This window comes from Trichechus manatus, unplaced genomic scaffold (genome assembly GCF_000243295.1).
Source record: "Trichechus manatus latirostris isolate Lorelei unplaced genomic scaffold, TriManLat1.0 scaffold00006, whole genome shotgun sequence".
NCBI lineage: Eukaryota > Metazoa > Chordata > Mammalia > Sirenia > Trichechidae > Trichechus > Trichechus manatus.
This window is the reverse complement of record NW_004443942.1, coordinates 8,299,956-8,315,430: the sequence shown is the minus strand read 5'-3', so window position 1 is coordinate 8,315,430 and position 15,475 is coordinate 8,299,956. Positions and strand designations below refer to the sequence as shown.

At 39.6% G+C, this 15,475-nt stretch overlaps 1 protein-coding gene across 3 annotated transcripts in view; it reads left to right on the top strand.

Annotated features, from left to right (window-relative positions):
* SOX6 (SRY-box transcription factor 6) overlaps nt 1-15,475 on the top strand; it is a 431,726-nt gene that overhangs the window by 385,008 nt on the left and 31,243 nt on the right. For all 3 annotated transcript variants that reach the window (XM_023737515.1, XM_004369676.3, XM_004369675.3), the window contains one exon: nt 550-658. In XM_023737515.1, coding sequence (XP_023593283.1) covers nt 550-658 — 109 coding nt within the window. The remainder of the gene's footprint in view (nt 1-549; nt 659-15,475) is intronic.

Sequence of the window (15,475 nt, the reverse complement as noted above, 5' to 3'; positions counted from 1 at the left end):
CTTTTTGGTTCCCAGGAAGACACAGCTGAAATTTCTAGGCAAAATAATAGTGTCAATATGAGCATCTAGTGTATGTGCTTCAAAATATTTGTCCTTGAAATCCTCTTAACATAAAATTCTGATCTGTATTTCCCCAGAATACCAATGCACACTATGATCTCCAAATGGGAAAATTCCTCTCATTAAATTTAGTAGTGTATTTTAATACGAACTGATCTTTCAAGTTTTGCACTTTTGGCTTAGACCTCTCAATTGTATTCCTTTTAGATTACTGGAGAAAACCCAAGAGAGAGATGTGCAGTACAGCTCTGGCAGGTTTCCTGCCACAGATTTCCTTTCCTTACAGGTTCTATGGTTTACTGGCTGTCAGCACTGCCAATGCCACAATCCAGCTCTAGTGTAATCTTCTGGAAAGACTTTCTGAGCCCAAATTGGTCAGAAACGATGTTTGTAAATCCAAATTTTGCCCATTAAGCAAGATAGAAACTGGAAGGAAAAAGTGGCTGCTCTGGAAGCTAGAATAAGCCTTGTAATTATTCTTTCCTTTAGGAAAGAACACGCTTTGAGAATTTGGGGCCCCAGCTAACAGGAAAGTCAAGTGAAGATGGAAAGCTGGGCCCAGGTGTCATCGACCTTACTCGGCCAGAAGATGCAGAGGGTGAGTGGCTTTTCTGTAGCTCTTTTCTGCTGCTCCATGTGTTTCCAAAGGTGTGTCTGAGTTAGATGGAAGATCTTTATAGTCTATCTTAGGAGTTATCAGCTAGATTTTCTAGGAAAAGCAGAGGAAATGTTAGCCTTCTTATTTGTTATAGTTGAAGACTTTGAAAGTAGTCTGTATTACAGACAACATGGCAATCTAAGTACTTTAGCATGTCATTTTAAAGTTTTAAAATAAGGTTTTGATGAACGGAATTCTGCGTTTCATCTGCCTCATTGCATTCTTGCTAAAAAAAATACAAAGGAGATTTTTTTTTTTTTTTAAATTCCAAATCTAGTGATTTCCAGGTATAGTCAAACCATTTGGGGAATGAAATGATGCTTTGCTGCAGATTTGGTATAAAATTAATAATTGCTTGGGGAAGGCTGCAGCAGCCTGTGCGTGGGCACTAACCATTACTAAAGTCTCGAGAGTCTGGGTCGAAAGACCAGATTTACTCTCAGAATATTTACCCATAGCACTATCAATGCCTGTCTGCTCCTCTTCCCTTTTTGTTTGTTTGTTTTAAATGCACAAGCAGCAAATCAGCAGAAATTGCTCCCCAGAGGCTGGGTACAATTTATGAGTTAGGTCAGCACTTCAGTAGTAATGTTGCCTGGTTATTTACTGTGTCATCATCACAGAGTAGGGACTGGTTTTCCCGTTAGCTGTTTCTTTGGCAAAATCCCTCTCAGCAGTCAGGGAAGATTAATTTGTTCTCTTCAGAGTAACACAATACTTCACCCATCTCAGGTCCCAAGCTGAAGTCCTTCCTTACTAGTCTCCCTTTTACTGGCAAGGTTTCTTCCAGGACCCTAATCCCTTGAAAACACATGAAGACATTTCATAGCACATCTGAATTGGGCATGGCTGCTAGTGATAGCTTGAGGCAATCCCAAGCAGTTCAGAAATCCCTGGCATGAGCCTTAAGAGATAGGTAGTATCAGACATTAGGAAGCATTCCAGAGAGTTTCCAGAAGGTAGATTTTTCATACCAGTACGAGAGACTAATGTTTGATGATAGTCCTGGGGACAAGGTGTTAAAATAAATTCTGATTGGTATGTGCGTGTGTCCAAGTGAGAGAGAGGGATTAAGGAGAGGGAAAGAGAAACTTGGAGAGAGAGATATTTGGAGAGAGAAAGAAGAGAAACAGAAGGAGGAGGAAGGGAGGGATAAAGAGGACTCAAAACCAGAAATATAGTAGCTGTCTTCCTTGAAAAATGTCTTCAGAACATAGTGACGTTTTCATAGGCACTTAAAACGCAGACTTTTCTACTGGTGAGGGTTGCAGTTCCTTGGCCTAGGGAGCCAGGGAGTCCAAATGATGAGGTGTGTACAGTTAACACAGACCATGGCTGGCCTGAAAGTCTGTGTGGAAGTGTTTCAGGTCTGGCCTTTCTCAATTTTGTTGGGCGATTGTACTGTAGAGTAGCTAAGCCTTTGACCTCAGACATCGAAATAAATAGTTTTCATCACTTTTGAATATTTGATCCGTTCGTTTGGCCATAGTCTAGGAGCTACAGAGTTCTATCACCTTACTCTTGCTCTAACAGATTTTTCTTAAATCGACATTCACCATTCTTCATTTGGTTTCTTAACTATATAATGGGTATAAATATACTCAGTTGCCTCTCAGTAATGCTGAGATACTCTAGTTGATGATATCATGTGTTTAGCAGGTTAAAAATCATGGTCAGAGTTATTATTAACCATTATAAAAGGAAAAAATGAAAAGCTTAACTATAGAGAAACATATTGTATAGAAATATTCAATACCCAGACTGTCAATATCATTTTCCTGACTACTTTGGATTTGTTTGTTTCTTTAACAAGCACTTATTGAGTACTAATATGCCAGAGAATAAGGTTTTTACACACATTTTCTCATTTAAAACTTTTCAACTCTAAAAAGACAGTATTAGTTTTTTTTCCATTTTACAGAGGAGAAAATTGAGGTTGAGAGTAATTAAGTAACTTGCAACGGGCCACATAGCTAGTAGACATGAAGTGGATTCCAGGCAGCCTGGCTCCATAACCCAAGCTCTTAAATACTGTGCTGTACCCCACCATCTGTATAAAAGGGTAAATATGTGATGCCTTCATTTTTCTGAGCAAACTCCTTGTGACCTTCCTCAATATGGCCCATTTCCTATCCCCTAAATATAGCAAGTCATGCCATACACCAGCTCTTGTGTTACTCTGTCACACGTAGCAGCAATACCTGGTGAGTGTAATAGTAGAAGGGCTGTAGTGGCCCAGGAGCTTAAGGGGCGTGTGAAAACCTCCCTTTAGAAGCTTGCCCAGAGTTGCGATTGAGACCTCATGTGCTTTTGGGGGACTGTGAGTTCATGAATGGAGTCAAGTTACTTGCTCTAATACCGGCAGAAGTGCAGTGACTTTGTGAGGACTGCTGGGATGGGTAGCAGGCTTCTGCTGACTTGCTGCTATTTCCTGGCATCTGTTCAAGTGTGAGCTGATTTCCAAGCCTGCTGGAGATACAGTTCCTACTAAAGTCAGAGGAGAAAACAGGTACACCTAACATTTTCTCCACTTTGATCCTTCATATTTTCCATAAAGTGAAGATAAGAAGGGGCGGAAGTATCAGAATAACTAAAAAAATCATTCAGTCACTTATTCCATGGTCCAGAAAACATTTATTGAGTGTCTGCTACATGCCAGTCCCTGAACTAGACACTGCGTATCCCATGGAAAACAAAACAGGTATGTCCTTCACCTCTTGGAGCTTACAGTCTAGTGAGGGAAGATAGGAAATTAAAAGGTAAATACACAGTTATTACTAAGAAAACTGCTATGAAGATCAGGACTAGGTCTTCGTGCTGCCACAGACAATTCAGAGGAAGACCTACTTAGGCAATCTCAATTAACAAGTGAGTTCTGCGGCCCTAGTCCATACCTAATCACCTCCATGTTTCCTCTGGCTTTGGAACAGCAATTTTAAGGGGCTATGCCCTTTCTCCACTTCCACCCCACCCTCCTGTGGCGCTTCTATAGTGACTAACGTAATCAGCCTAGAAGATGAGGCCCCATTCCAGTCAGGCTTCTTAGGAAAATGTCTGCCAGTCCTGAAAATGACAATATCACTTAGTAAGCAATTTGTAGACCTGCTTCATAGCCCTGGGCATGGAGGCAGTAGGGGAAAGGTCACCAAAAGAGGCAGCTGTGCGTGCGTATTAACCACTCATCAAAACCAAATGACAAAACCATAAGCAAGGAAAACAGAAATTAAAAATATAAAAGGCAAATGCCTTCAAAATTTTATTTTTAAAGTCCAGCTGTTATTTGGCTTGAATGTGACAAGACAGCATTTCTTGTTCACCATGATATTTATAAAACTACAAATTCACTGGTACTGGAAACTTGGGAAATATGTTTAAGGTCTTGTTAGGCTTTGAAGCAGTTGAAGGCTTGATATGTACTGTGTACCTAAAATTTGTTAGCTCCTATATAGGACATGTAAGCAAGAGAGGACTAGATTAGTTGAGTCTGTCACCATGTATTAAGACTGATGAACAGCTGTTTAACTTTTTATGTATTTATAGCATTTTTCTCCTCTTTACTCTGCTTAGGAAAAAGTAATTCTTATCCTAACTCTCCTAATTTCAAGGTTGTATAATATAATATAGTATAATATATATAATATGCAACCTTGAAATTAGGAGAGTTGGGAAAAAAAATTAGGAAAGTTGGGATAATAGAGGGCAGTCATGGTTCAGTGGTAGAATTCTCAACTTCCTTGTGTAAGATCCGAGTTCAATTCCTGGCCAGTACACCTCATGTGTAGCTACCACCCATCTGCCAGTGGGCACTTGCATGTTGCTGTGATGCTCAGAAGGTTTCAGTGGCGCTTCCAGATGAAGACAGACTAGGAAGAAAGGCCAGGTCATCTACTTCCAAAAATCAGTGAAAACCCTATGGGTCACAATGGTTCGATCTGCAGTCAATCATGGCATTGGTGTAGGACCAGATAGTGTTTCATCCCATGGTGCATGGGATTGCCATGACTCAGAGTCCGACTCCACAGCAGCTAACAATAACAGCAGTATAATAGAAAGGACTCTGGTCTCGTTTTGGGAGATTTGGATACACATTCATTTACTAAGTGACAGCAAACAAGTGACTAACGCCTCTGAGCTTAAGTTTGTACATCTTTTATAAAAAGTATGTTGGATTTGATTATCCCTAAGGTCCCTTCCAAATCTATGATTGTAATTAGGATCTTCATAAATAAAACACAGGGTGTTTTAGGCCAGACTTTTGGACCCTGGATTAGAACTGTAATGAGGTACTGTCCTCTGTGTATTAAAAATTTGCATTGATTTGAACGGAAATGGATATGTATACCAAGAATAGCCCATTTTAGGACTGCTGCTCTCAGATTCTCAGATTTGCTTAGAAGGGTTTTATGGATTCATACTGAATTTGTGAACTGGATACCAGCCAAGATGGCCTTACCCTTCTGAAAGCTTCATTTTTTAATTTTTTTTTTTTTTTTGGTGAACTTCTGATTGCTTGTAAGTTTTATATCTCAGAATAGCTTTATTATTGTCAGTTTAAGCTCTCTGTTTATGAGCAAATAGCAGAGACTCCAATTTTCCCTCTCTTCCCTTCAAAATACACCACTTAATATGAATGTCCTCTCTTAAAAATCCTGTTTACCCTTTGATCCATACGCTGCGAAATCTTTGAAGCTTTTTTCATTCCCCTTCCACTCCTTTGGAGAATCTTTTCTTCTGGTGGAAAAGAAAGATTGACTCAGATGCTACACGAGTCATTCAAGGCAGCAGAGGCAAGCTGTAGCATAATCTGGGGTAGGATTTAAATACTATAACTGCTCACACTTTGGAATGTAAAGGTCATCAGTTCAAGCCCATCAGAATATAGTTCTTTACATTGCAACGCTTAGATTCTCAGAATTGGAATAAAAGAGGGAGGTCATCAAATCTATAATTTTAGGCAGGAAATCCCTTCTCAGATTCCTGACAAGTGGTCATCTCACTTCTTTTAAACCAAAAAAACCAAACCCGTTGTGGTGAAGTCTATTCCAACTCATAGTGACCCTATAGGACAGTGTAGAACTGCCGCATAGGGTTTCCAAGGCTGTGAATCTTTACAGAAGCAGACTGCCACATCTTTCTCCTGTTGAGTGGCTAGTGGGTTCGAATTGCTGACTTTGCAGTTTGCAGCCATGCGCTTACCATGCACCACAAGGCTTCCTTTCACTTCTGTCACTTCTGTTAGAATGCCTCTAATAGTCTTATGACGGAAATGTGCTTCTTGAGGAGCACATTCTAACTCTAATTATTACTTCTTTGTGATTTATAGCCAACATTTGCTCCTGCTTCTTTGTAACCTCTACCCGTTAGTTCTAGTCTGACTTCTGGACTCAGATAGAATAAAATTTATCATTTCCCTACATGATACCCTTCCACATATTTGCTCGAGGGCTAACCTGTTGCTGTCGAGTCAATTGACAGCACAATGGTTAAGGGGTCAGCTGCTAACTGAAACTTTGGTGTTTCAAACCCATCAGCCACTCCATGGGAGAAAAATATGGCAGACTGCTTTCTTAAAGATTCACAGCCCTGGAAACCCTATGCGTCAGTTCTACTCTGTCCTATAGGATCACTCAAGGGCTAGGAGACTTAAACTCTTGTTGTTCCACCTAGGCAAGTTACTTTCCTTCTCTAAATCTTCTCATTTGTAAATGAGGAAGTTGATCTAGATGGTATCTAGCTGACAGTTTAACCTGCTAATTTTTCTTCCATATAATTTAAGTAATCTACCTTGAAGTCAACAAGTATCAATATTAGAGACCATGTTATCTCTTAAATAAATGTAGCTGTAGAAATATACCAGAAATGAGATGCCTTTGCCCAAGTAGGTATTCTATTACTAAAGCACATCCCAGGAATTAAAGAATGGGAATTATACATATTTTTAAAAAGGCCCAGATGAAATCTGAGGGGAGCATTAACCAGAGCTGTGCTGTGGGCTTATGGGTTTGGCCTTCTATCTCTGCCTGAAACAGTGTGTCCAGACATCTCAGGGAAATCAAGAAGCAGCGCGGTCTCTGTCGAACAGCAGGCTGGAGTCTGAGGCCAGAATGGGTAGCCAGGGAAGCCTATAACATGGTAAAGACTGAGTAACGGCCACACAAGCTGGGAGATAAGCAGAGTTCACAAAGCCCTTGGCTCTGGACTAACTCTGTTGTATGAGTATCACAAAAATGTATTTTACTGTGGATATAAACAGTTTTAGAGGATCCTGTGCACCAGTTTATATCAGTACTATATATAAAGTGCAGCTCTCTTAAACAAGCAAATAAACTTCTCTTAAAGAAACATATTTGCTGTGTCTTAAAAGCTCCCAAATAACTTTTAATGTTGGTAGAAACAATTTCCATTGAACCCTCCAAGTGATGGATAGTCCGAATAGGGCAAGAGAGTGAAATGTCAAGATTCGTGTATGACTCCATTCCTAAATGCTGCATAAAGGGAACTCAACCTGCTTCTCAGTGTTGCTTCAGCTAGAACAGCCCCTGTCAAAGGCCCGGCCTCCCTTTAGTGAGGAACGTGGTGTTGTTGCTGTGTGTTGTTGAGTCGATTCGGACTCATAGCAGCCCTGTAGGACAGAGTAGAACTGCCCCATAGGGTTTCCGAGGCTGTAATCTTTGCAGGAGCAGATCACCAGGTGTTTTCTCCTGCAGATCCCTGGTGGGTTCAAACCACCAACCTTTCGATTAGCAGCCGAGGTCTTAACCACTGTGCCACCAGGGCTCCTTCAGTGAAGAACCTAGCCCTGCCCAATAGCCCTGCCCAGTAGCTACCTTCTCTAAAGAGGCATCAGTGGCAGGGTATATCATCACCACAAAAAACTATCTGCTTCTCTGATTGACTGTCCTCCACCCCTGGGGAAGAATCTGTCTATTCCATTACTGAATCACACAGAAAAATTTTCCTAACTTGATACAGTAACTGGAGATAAAAGATGAACACTGCTACCAAGAAAATTAGACCCAAGACAAGAGCAGCCCGCCTGCATTCCCCATAGGACTGCAATATCAGTTCATGCTTCCTCAGTAGTATGTATGTTTGCTTCACATAAACCAACAAATTAGAACAAATCCTCACTGACAGAGATCTATCTGCCATGCTTGGACTGACTGTAGCTTTTGAGGTATGGACTGTGTCTAGTTCCCTGTCCCATAATTCCTTCTCTCTTTGCAGCAAGAGCCCTTTGATTTCCTACCTGCAAGCTACAGAATTCATCCTAACATCAGGCTGGTGGGATTTAAAGAGCATCAGGCCAACTCTGAGTGCTCTTTAAATTCTCTCTGCCTAAGATCAGATACAATTGTACTCTGCAACACATGGGGTCGCCATGAGTCAGAATCGACTCAATGGCAACCGGTATCGGTTATGGTATAGGTCAAGATTGGTTTTAGAGACCAACCTTGTTGCCTAATTAGACTTTCCTTCTCTTCAAATTCTGTTAACTATGCTTCTAACTTGTTCCAAAAAGGCAGTACCCATCCAGCCCTTCCTCTTACAACCATTTTCTCTTACTGAGCGCTTATCTTTTTTTCTCCTTTAATGAAGATATTCTTATCTTTGAGTATATCCTTCTAGATTCTATATCGCATTTCGCTCTACTTGTCTATCACTAACTGGTGGCTTGCACCCACCATCTGCTATCTGTTTTCATACTCTTTGAAAGTAGTTCTCTGCACAGCCAGTAGCCAGGTCTTCGCAATCTGCATCTGTCCCCCCTTGAGGTCTTCCAATCGTTAGTTTTACCAACATGAACAACCAAGTTATAATTTACTGATTATCTCTTATGTGCACAGCACGGTTATGGACGTGGAGGGGAAGATTTTTTAAAAGACAGAATACACTGCATTCTCCAACATCTAATAATGTAGCTGGGATTACAAGATTAGTACACATAGAAAGCAAAGCAAGGTATTATTTTCAAGTACACCATTAGAGATAAAGAAAGGAAGTGCATTTTAGAAGAAGAAGCTGCAGTGCTTTGTGGACAGTGATGTTTCTGGATGGCCTGATAGAAGTATGACTGGGGATAAGCCTAGGTTTGGGATAAGCAAAGAGAAAAAAAAGAGCTTTCAGTTGAGGGGAAAATCTAAGCAGACACAGAGACTAAAAGCACACAGACATTCATAAGGAAGATCCTGAAGAGAAGAAAGAGATAAGCACTTCTTTCTCATTGTGTTCCCCACCAAAGCCTTGCATGTACTTGTGCTTAGTAAATATTTGTTGAACATGTTATAGAAATAGTTGGATTCCATATTGTGGAGGACCTTGAATGCTAGGCTGAGGAATTTGGACTTTGCTACCAGGTAAACAGGCATTATTAATCTCTAATTGTTCAAGACTGACTTGGATTGCATAGGCTGAGAATAATGGAAAGCCAGCTGTTAGATAGGTTGATCTTATAGATCTGTTAGTCTCTTTATTCCTCTGCTCTCTTTAATATCCTTTCAGAGAGGATGTGTGACTGAGCGTCTTTCCATTCACATCATGAGAAAGCTGAGCAGGTGTTAGGAGGGTTTTCATTCAAATCATATTAAAAATACCTCCTTTTCTCCTCTCCTTCTAGATATATTATTCATATATGTATGATTTTCATTTTGTCTGCTGTGACTGATCGATGCCATACAAATTAGTCTTGTACTTTGCCTCTCGCTTAGGAGAGTGATTTTTTTCAATTGCTTTGATTCAGTGGTTACTTACACCTTAGATATGATGCCCCAAGTTGGGTCATGGTACCAGAGGGAAGAGGTTGTGTAAGAATCTATCAGCATTTGCATTATCCTATAGATTGTTATGTTTAGGAGTAGGCTGTAAAGAATAACTCTGAACTAAAATTTAATATCCCATGTCTCAACCCTGGAAAGAAGAATTTCATAAGCAGTATACTTAACCATTTTAAATTTATACTAAAAATATAAACTAAAGCTTAATAGTTTCAGTGCAGTCATGTGCCGCATAATGTCTGTTCGGGCAACATTCGACCACGTGTACGTCCGTGGTCCCATAAGGTTATAATAGAGTTCAGAAATCTTGATTGGAGAACAGGATGTAGTGGACTTAACTGGATGTAGCCAATGCATCACCTTCCCACACGCAACACATGTATCTCATGTCTCTTGCATACAAAGTGATTGTGCTGCCAGGTGTATAATGGTACAGTACATATATAACCTATAACACATATGTCTTGATAGTCCTAGTAAATGTCTGTGTTACTGGTTTATGCACATACTGAATAGTAGTCCCCCCCTTATCCAAGGTTTCACTTTCCATGTTTTCAGTTACCTGCAGTCAACCATGGTCCAAAAATATTAAAAGGAAAATTCCAGAAATAAACAATTCATAAGTTTTAAATGGTATGCCATTCTGAGTAGCATGATGAAATCTCCTGCTACCCCACTTCATGCCGCCCCGAATGTGACTCTTCCGTTTGTCCAGCGTATCCAGCTGTATATGCTACCCACCTGTAAGTCACTCTGTAGCTGTCTAGGTTATCAGATCGATTGTTGCAGTATTGCAGTGCTTGTGTTCAAGTAACCCTTATTTTACTTAATAATGGCCTTAAAGTGCAAGAGTAGTGATGCTGGCAATTCGAATATGCATAGGAAAAAACATAGTATGTATAGGGTTCGGTACTGTCTGGGGTTTCAGGCATCCACTGGGGGTCTTGGAATGTATCCCCCGTGGGTACGGGGGACTACTGTACTGTACTTTCTATTGTTATTTTAATATGAACTTTCCCCACTTACAAATAAAAAATTTACGATATAACAGCGTATGCTTTGACTTGTAGGCAACTTCATCCAATCTCATATATCGCGTGTCTCTTGAGTATTGTAGTGTTATTTCTGTTTAATTTTCTTTAGAAAATATTATCATGAAATGCATCATGCTCCCAAGCACAGCAAAACCAGTGCTAGTGATAGCAGTGGCAAGAGGCAAAGAAGTATTGATTTGGAAGTTAAACAAAAGGTATCTATATAGCTTTGCTAGGTATATACCATATTTTTATGCAAATAACATGTGCATTCTATGTCTGCCCACCATGCCTTCCCCCTATGAGGTACTTTCTTAAGCACTGCTATGCCAATTTTTTTTCACATGTTGCTGTATTTTTTTTTTACATATTGCTGTAAAAAAAAAAATTAGTAATGGCAGCAGAAGCAGTAGAATCTATTCCAGTACCGAGAACACAGCAGGTGCTTAATTCATGTTTGTTCCCTTTCTAGTCTCTCTCCATACCTGGGTGATGTTACCTGTGTTTCATAGTCCTGTTCTTCAGGGTAGTTATAAAATGAACACACAAGTTAGCTATTGGAGCTTTTTTTCTGATCAAAAGCTAAAAATGTATTTCAAAAGGATCACTGTGATCTAGAACTAAAATATGATGACTATTCATAAGGCCCAACCAAGAAAGACCATCTCATAGCTCCCTAGCTCCTATATGTAAGTATATTAAATGGACTATGCCACCTAGTCAGAACCAGAAAAAAGAGAGAGACGATTATGTTGTGAATTTATGGACCAGTTTTTTATAAAGGACTCATTGGAGTGACAAAGGATTAGGATTGTTGATTATGAGACTGTTGACTGCTGCTTTTTTTAAGGGGAGCCACTATTTAGTGAGTGTGTACTGGGTTCCAGTCAGTCTACTAGGAAATTTGCATATATTCTTATTTTATCCTCACAAAGATGCTGCAAAGTAGAAATTATTAGCTCTCTTTTATGGAGCAGAAACTAAAGTTAAGAGAAAGGAAATAATCTGTCCAAGGTTACTCACCTAGCAAAGATCAAATCTACAATTCAAACCCAGATTTATCTAACTACATACCATCGCTCAGCCACACCACCTCCAATTTTTCTCCAAGATGAGCTAGCTGAATTGGTTGCCTTTGTTGGAGTAGCTTTTCTTATCTTGGTTTTCATTTAAAAGCGTATAAACTTAATGAGAAATAGAAACTTGTGAATCTTTTTTTAAATCTTTCAAACCACACACCTATTACAGCTGCGGTGAAACCTGTGAGAGCTGGGACTCGACAGGCCTGCCTTACTTTTCCAGATCTCGCCAGTTTCCCACCTTTGACAGGGCGCAGTCTTAGCACTTTTCTATCACTTGTTTTAGTGGAAAATATTTGTGTTTTCCTTCTCTGGTAGGTTTCTGCCTTACATGGGTTCCAGCTTTTGTTAAGTTTTACTCTAGTACCTTTCAAATACTTTCATCCAATTCTCAGGGCAAAGAAGTTTTGGTAACTCTTAAAATTGGACTGATTGCCAAAAATCCTTTTACCTTATCTACCTAACACTGTATTTCCATAGCCCTAGTCTTAAAAAAAAATTGTTTCTACCTCACCCATTATCTGAATCTCCCATCTAGTAAAAGACAGATTCCCTGGAACAAATGAAATGAAATGGAGAATAGAGACCGGTCAAATTAATTGTGTTAAGAGTTTTTAAAGCCAAGTCTGGATGTCATTGAAACAATTTGGCTGAACATTTTAGAAGTTCACTTGGTGACGAGTGTGAAACTTTGGGAACAGTCACATGGGAGTTCCCATTATGATTTTGCCATTTACTAACTGTGAGACTTGGGCAATTTACTTTAAACTCTCTAAACCTCAAAGTTTCCTCATGCAAAATGAGGAGTCTGGATTAAATGATTTTTAAAATCCCTCCCATATTCTATGAACATGTTTTATCCATTTTATAACCACTCTGCTGTCTAGGGAAGGTCTCATCATATTCTTGTTTGGACATATACATCAGTTGTATATATCTACACATACTCTACAGCATTAGAATAGTTTTCAGATTTAATATTCCCCAAAACCTAAGACTTGCCCTACCATCCATCCAAGGTTTTCCTGGAAGTGGGAGGCTAGGATCTCAGAACTGTGCAGTGTGGCAAGTCAGTCAAAGAAGTAACATTAGAACCAATGATCTCTGAGTTCCAAACAACTATAGGTACACTCCCATCAAAGACATTTTATTTTTCAGAGGGCTCAAGCAAGGCAAGACACTGAACAAAATATAAGAAATAAAGTGGTACTTAAGCAAAATCTGATTTCTGAAATTCAACATGTTGACATCTGAGTCTCACTCTAAAATTATTACTGCTGAAGATATCCACTGCTGTCTGCTGTCTTGGTAACATTTGATTACTTACCTTAAGGCAGCCTGTGTACTAGACTCTGAGGATGCATTTATGAATAACATATAATGCAGCTTCTACCCTTTTGGGATACACAGTGTAGTGAAGAATTTGGGCACATACAACTGGTAATTTGTATAAAATATGGTAAATATTAAGGCAGAAGTTGGCAGAGGGTGCTATGGGAGCCTAGAATACTTAGCCCAACCTGGCAACCAGTCAAGGCTGCCTGGAGAAGATGATCCCTGAGATGTCTTAAAGAAAGAGTGATTGCAAGGTAGACAGGGACTAGAAGTAGTTCAGTAATATAAAAGAACAGATTTTCAAACACGGTAGCCAACTGGAGATATAGGTAGAGGGCTAGGTCACAGCCTTGTACACCATGGTAAGGAGTTTGGACTTCATTTTGTGGGTATTAGGGAGCCACTGAAGAGTTTTAAATACAGGAGTGGTATGATCAGAATTGCATTTTTGATGGATCACTCTGGCTGAAATTAGGGACAGGTATTTAAGTGAGGGTAGGGGAGTCAAAACTGGAAGTAAGAATATAATTCAGCTGAGAGACAATGAGAGCTACAGCAATCAGTGGGTGATACAAATGGAAATGAGAAGATGGATTTAGTAGCATCTTTGTAAACTAACTCTGAGATTTGCTTCATCTTCGTTTGTGCTACTTAACTTCATATAGAGCCCATGGTAATAGGTAGAGTTGGATGAAGCCAGAAGCTGCTAAGCAACATGAATTATTTAGTCTTCCAACTTTTCACCAGCCTCTATAGTCTCCAAGGGAATTTACTTGAACCTGAGCCTGGCTCTCCTGATAATTTAGGAGGCCAGAACCTATTATTGTCTTATTTCAGCCTCAGTGGTCTCTGGTTCAAGCTTAAATCATCCCTTTTTGCCTGGGTTCAATAGCTGGTAAGCCTTCCTCCTATGCATTCATAAAGCATATAGGTAATAAATGGAATATTTGATGCACTATGCTACTTTAAGGTCATGAAAATAAAGAATCCCATAAGTTATCCCAGCTGCCCTGGAATCCTATAGTGAAAAAAAGATAAAGTGCTCTGTTTAGCTGTCTGTGTAAAGCAAATACAACTTGAGAACCAAAAAAAAAAGAAAAAAGTGAACACTGGCACCAAAACTGAATGTAAGAGGCTCTTGAAAATACAAACTGGTATATCACTGGTTAGAATTTCCTTCATTTTGCAAAGCCACGAGCCACATACATCAGCTCACCACAAAGTCATTAAGCCTTTTTAAGCTCAGATGAAAAACATTAACAAATACCACAAAAGGCTTTAGTATAGCCCCTTTGTTCATTCACATATGGCACTTTATAACTCCTGCGCCACTCTGGTCGTGTGTTTGTTTAAGCTGCCTCCGTCAGGCTGGTCCTGAAAGAACAAAAGACATCTTGAGCAATCCTAAGCAGGAAATGGGCTAATCTAAACATGGTTTGTGACACTTTAAGTAGAATAGAAAGGGGAGGGATTGATTAGTCATTAATGTCCAATTGGCTCCATATGGATGTTGCAATAAGAAAGCTTTTTTTCAGAGCAGTAGCAGAGTTATTGAATTAGAGGTTTATGTTTCCTCAGAGCTGACCTTAGGGAATTCCCTTTTAGTTCTTGTTGATCTTTTAAAGAGAATGGAGTTTCTAATAGAAAAAAATAGAAGACTTATCTGCAATAACACTTGCTCCTAATCCTGCAACCAAAGAATGCATTAATTTAGCATCATTTTAATTTCTGCTGTAATTTCAGTCCTTAGTGCCTTCTTTGCATGCCCTTGCATCTTTGGTGGGACAGTATTTCAGAGACCAGTTAGACAGTGGTATGAACTTCATAACTGGTAATGTGCTCCTCTAATGTGCTTAGCTGTGCAGGGAAGTGGCATCCTTATAGGGGGAAAGTGATGTTCCAGGCAAGCGACAGTGGGCTTTCAAAATCAGTTATTTCCGATCAGTGAAGAGAGACTGGGGTAACTTTGGTGCAAGGAGAAATGCACTAGACTGAAAGTCAGAAGGCCTCAGTTCTAGATCTGGCTCTGCTCCTTATTAGCAGCGTACTAGCAATTGGTTATTTCAGGAGAAAGTAACATAACCTCTCTGAGCCTTGGTTTCCTCATCTATAAAGTGGGACAAATGATATCTACCCCTCTTGCCCATTTCAAAGGATTGTAAAGAGGATCAAGATAATGTATTTACCGAAAGCACTTTGTAAATAATATTGTAAGCAAAAGTACTTAGCACACCTAGTGTTCCTGTCCTGGAAACTGACTTCTGCTCTAGCATATCAAAAAGGGAACACTTGCCTTCGGAGAATTATTTTGGCACTCTGATTATTGAACTGTTTCCAAAGTGCCCAATGGAAAAAAAATTTTTCTTTCTTTTTTTTTAATTGTTGTAGTTAAATGAAGTTTACATTTCAAGTTAGTCTCCCATACAAAATTTTTATACATACATTGTTATGTGACCCTAATTGCTCACCCCATTCTGTGACAGCACACTCCTCCTTTCTGCCCCTGATTCCCCATGTCCATTCAACCAGCTCCTA